The sequence below is a fragment of the Corvus brachyrhynchos genome, unplaced genomic scaffold (genome assembly GCF_000691975.1).
Source record: "Corvus brachyrhynchos isolate BGI_N302 unplaced genomic scaffold, ASM69197v1 scaffold525, whole genome shotgun sequence".
Lineage (NCBI taxonomy): Eukaryota > Metazoa > Chordata > Aves > Passeriformes > Corvidae > Corvus > Corvus brachyrhynchos.
Window position 1 is genome coordinate 372,211 of NW_008238341.1, and position 3,362 is coordinate 375,572.

The 3,362-nt window shown below is 55.9% G+C and overlaps 1 protein-coding gene across 1 annotated transcript in view; it reads right to left on the reverse strand.

The window, feature by feature from the left end:
- Window positions 1-1,061: 1,061 nt before the first annotated feature.
- MUL1 (mitochondrial E3 ubiquitin protein ligase 1) overlaps window positions 1,062-3,362 on the reverse strand; it is a 7,142-nt gene continuing 4,841 nt past the window's right edge. The window contains exons 2-3 of the mRNA XM_017735077.1: window positions 3,093-3,299; window positions 1,062-2,404 (exon numbers count right to left, since the gene is read on the reverse strand). Coding sequence (XP_017590566.1) covers window positions 1,684-2,404; window positions 3,093-3,299 — 928 coding nt within the window. The 3' untranslated portion in view covers window positions 1,062-1,683. The remainder of the gene's footprint in view (window positions 2,405-3,092; window positions 3,300-3,362) is intronic.

The following is a 3,362-nucleotide window of genomic DNA, read 5'->3' on the forward strand; positions in this document are numbered from 1 at the left end:
CCTTACAGAAGGTGGCGGCTACGCCCAAGATATCACAGGGAGAGCTTGGAAACAGGAGGCGAAGGGTAATGGGGAAGCACAGCCCCTCCAAAGTGTATTTTTAGGCTTCACCTGATGCTCCATTCCTGGGCAAAATGCTGAGGTTCGAGGCCGTGTCCTGCACTGGTCTGAAGGGGGTTGACCTCCCCGCTGTCCCCAGTGAGGGGATGAGGCTTTTTGGTGTGGTCGGTGCCCTGGAGAGGAGGGACATCTCTTCCAGCCGGTGGGATTCTGTTGTTTCAATCTGTATTCTGGGTTTTCGAGCTGCAGTGTGGCTTTTTGAGCTGTTTTCAGGCTGCTCCCTCTGGGATTCTGTTCCGCAGGCTGCCTCGCCCTGCAGGCAGCCACCGCCATCTACAGCTGGCGGGATGCGGCCCTTTCCCGGCACTGGGACAACCAGGGACCCGCTCCTCCTCAAAATCCAGCTGTGGATTTGTGCCTCACAGCCAGAATAGCCTTCGGACGCTGCCCAGCCGCTCTGGTTAATGTTTAATGAGGAAACAACCCATCATCTTCTCTGCTGAATTCAGGGCTTTTTAAATGCCAGTCGATGGGAATGTTTCTTTTTAAACGTGCCTGGGGGATGTGAACAGCTCTGCCTGCCCGCAGGCACCAGATGGAGCAGGGGTCTCTCCCCGCTGCCCAGGGGCTGCCTCAGTCCGGGGGTTTTCACCTGCTCCTACTTGAGGCTCCCTTGTCCCCCAGAAATGTTTCTCTAATTGTCCTCCCTAGCAAATGTTAATTGCAGCAGCACTTTGGGTCCATTAACCCTCTTGGGTGCATATGGAATTTATGGCAAAATGGGGGTGTCAGGGAAGGGAATTCTCCTTTTTTGTGTCAGTTGGGGGGTTTGGTACTACCCGTGTCATGAGGGGACAGCACTGACTGTCATGTCCAGTGCAGGGGGGACAGGATCCCCCCCTCAGCCAACCTCCATCACGGCTCGGGGCGATCCAGGCTCACCGTGTCCACCTCAGGGAGCACAAACCTTGTCACTCCCATGGAATAATCCGACACAGACACACTTTTCATCCTATTTTATTACTTCACACCCTCTTTTCTATCCCAAGCCAAGCCAAGCCAAGCCCAGCCATCAGCCACAGCATTCTCACATCCCCATCCTCACATTCTGGTGTGACAAACCCATTTCGGGAGGGATCACAGAATTACCTGTGTTCCCACCCCCCGGTACGAGCTCTCTGACAGCCCCTCCTGCTCCGCTGGGCCTTGCAGCCCACTGGCAGCACCACAGGAATTCTGCAGCCTCTGAGAACCTTTAATACATTTTATTTTTGTTTTCCCCATGTTTTTATCAGCTGGGTAAGGGGCTGCAGGCTCTGTAACCATGACACAAACCCTGGGAGTCCAAACCTTAACAGAAGAGCTTCAAGCTGCGTCTCCCCCTGAGCACCTCACCCTTTGCAAGGAGTCATCTCTCTCAAGAACACCTGCAGAGCACAGCGTGAGCCCTGATCAGGTGCACAGTCACCTTTTCTGACTCAGTTCTGCCCCCCTGCTGAAGCACCCGCTCCCTCAAGCTCCCTCCCCTTCCCCAAAATCCATCACCCAAGCAGCAAGGCGACAAAACCCCTTTGCCAGTGGCAGCTTTAAATCCAAAATCTACCCCCCGAGAATCACAAAAAATTAACTGTTGTACAAGGGAACCACCCTGGTGATGCCCTGCCTGCAGATCGGGCACTTTTTGGGCTCGGGAAGAGCCTGGTAGCACTTGTGGCAGGAGCAGACGTGGCCACACTCCAGGAAAACGCAGGATTTGGTGCTGCTCAAGCAGACCACGCAGGCGTTTTTGAGGGTCTCACCGCCCTCGGCGTTCGTCAGGCGCTCCTGGGCCTGTCGGAATTCCTCCTGCATCTGCCTGAGGTGCTGCTTCTCCCGGTGGTGCCGGTACTGCTTCCGCAGGAGGAAGAAGAGGACCGCGCAGGTGGCAAACCCAAAAACGACGGTCAGGATTTTCCAAAAGCGGACACTGGACTCTTGTTTCTGCAGCAAGGACTCGAAATCCAGGGCGCTCAGGTAGTAGGGCATGCCCTGCTTCGGGGGCTGCAGCTTGATGGTGGCGTTGTCCAGGACCAGCTCTCCCACCCCGGTCAGGGCCGTGCCCACCTTCAGCATCTGCTCTGTCTCCTGGATTCCCTTGGGACGCTCCCCACTGATGTAGTGGCCGATGACGTCCGTGAAGGACTGGACAGAGGGGTGGAATTTCTCGTACACCGTCTCCAGGCTGAGCTCGGCGGCATCCAGAGGCTTCATCACGCGCACGGTGACGCCGGCACCGCCCTCGGCAGGGACCAGGTCGAAGGGGGTGGTGTTGGTTCTCTGGTGGATGATCTTCTCATAGTCGTTCCTGGGGAGGGAAAAGGGGGGGGAACACAGCCTGGGATGACCTGCTGGTTTTGGGGACTGCCAGATGGGATGTGCCCCAAGCAGAGTTTCTTTGATGGGAGTCTCTGGAGAACACCACCTTTTCCCTCATGGCACTGTCCAGGTGTGCACGAGGCCACTCCACCCTCACCTCAATGCTCCACAAGTAGTGGGGGCTTCCTTCATGCCCACCTAACTCCTCCTCACCTGTCTGTGGCATTCCCAGCTGTCACACATCACCCCGTGAAGAGAAGCACCATGTGTCACACATCCCAGTTTGATAAGTGTTATCAAATCCTTATCAAAGAGCATCGCTGGGCTCTGTTTCAGCAGATCTGGAACCCTCCTTGGGTCCCCTGGGTGTGGGAATCACCCAAATCCAATTAATTTCTGTTCTAAAACCAGTTTTTTTTTTTGGAAATGCCATCCTCTGGCCACCTCTGTAACAAGGTGGGGCTGATCTGCCTGTGTTGGGTTACTCAACATGCTCTTCCCCTCCAGCCCCTCTGTGAACTCTAAAAGCCCTAAAACACGCCCCATTTTGGCAGCTGTCACTGTGGGGGCTACTTTGGGATCCAGCTCTGAAGCACTTGGTCACTCTGGCCATGCCTGAGGCCATTTCAGGGTGTCCCACCCCCCAAGGGCACCCCAGGTGGGCACCAGGCACGTACCAGAGGTGGGTGGTTCTGTTCCACACCATCTTGTGCTCCTGCAGCGTCAGCCTCTGAACCACCCCCTTGCAGTTCTCCACAAACTGACTGCTCAGGGTCTCCTTCACCGACCGCACCACACCTGGAACGGAGATCCAAGGGGCTGCTGAGGTGCTCGTCAAACAAACCTTGGACAAGGGCCCGGAGTGACAGGACAAGGGGGAATGGCTTCATACTGACAGGTGTCGATGGGATATTGGGAAGAAATCCTTCCCTGTGAGGGTGGGCAGG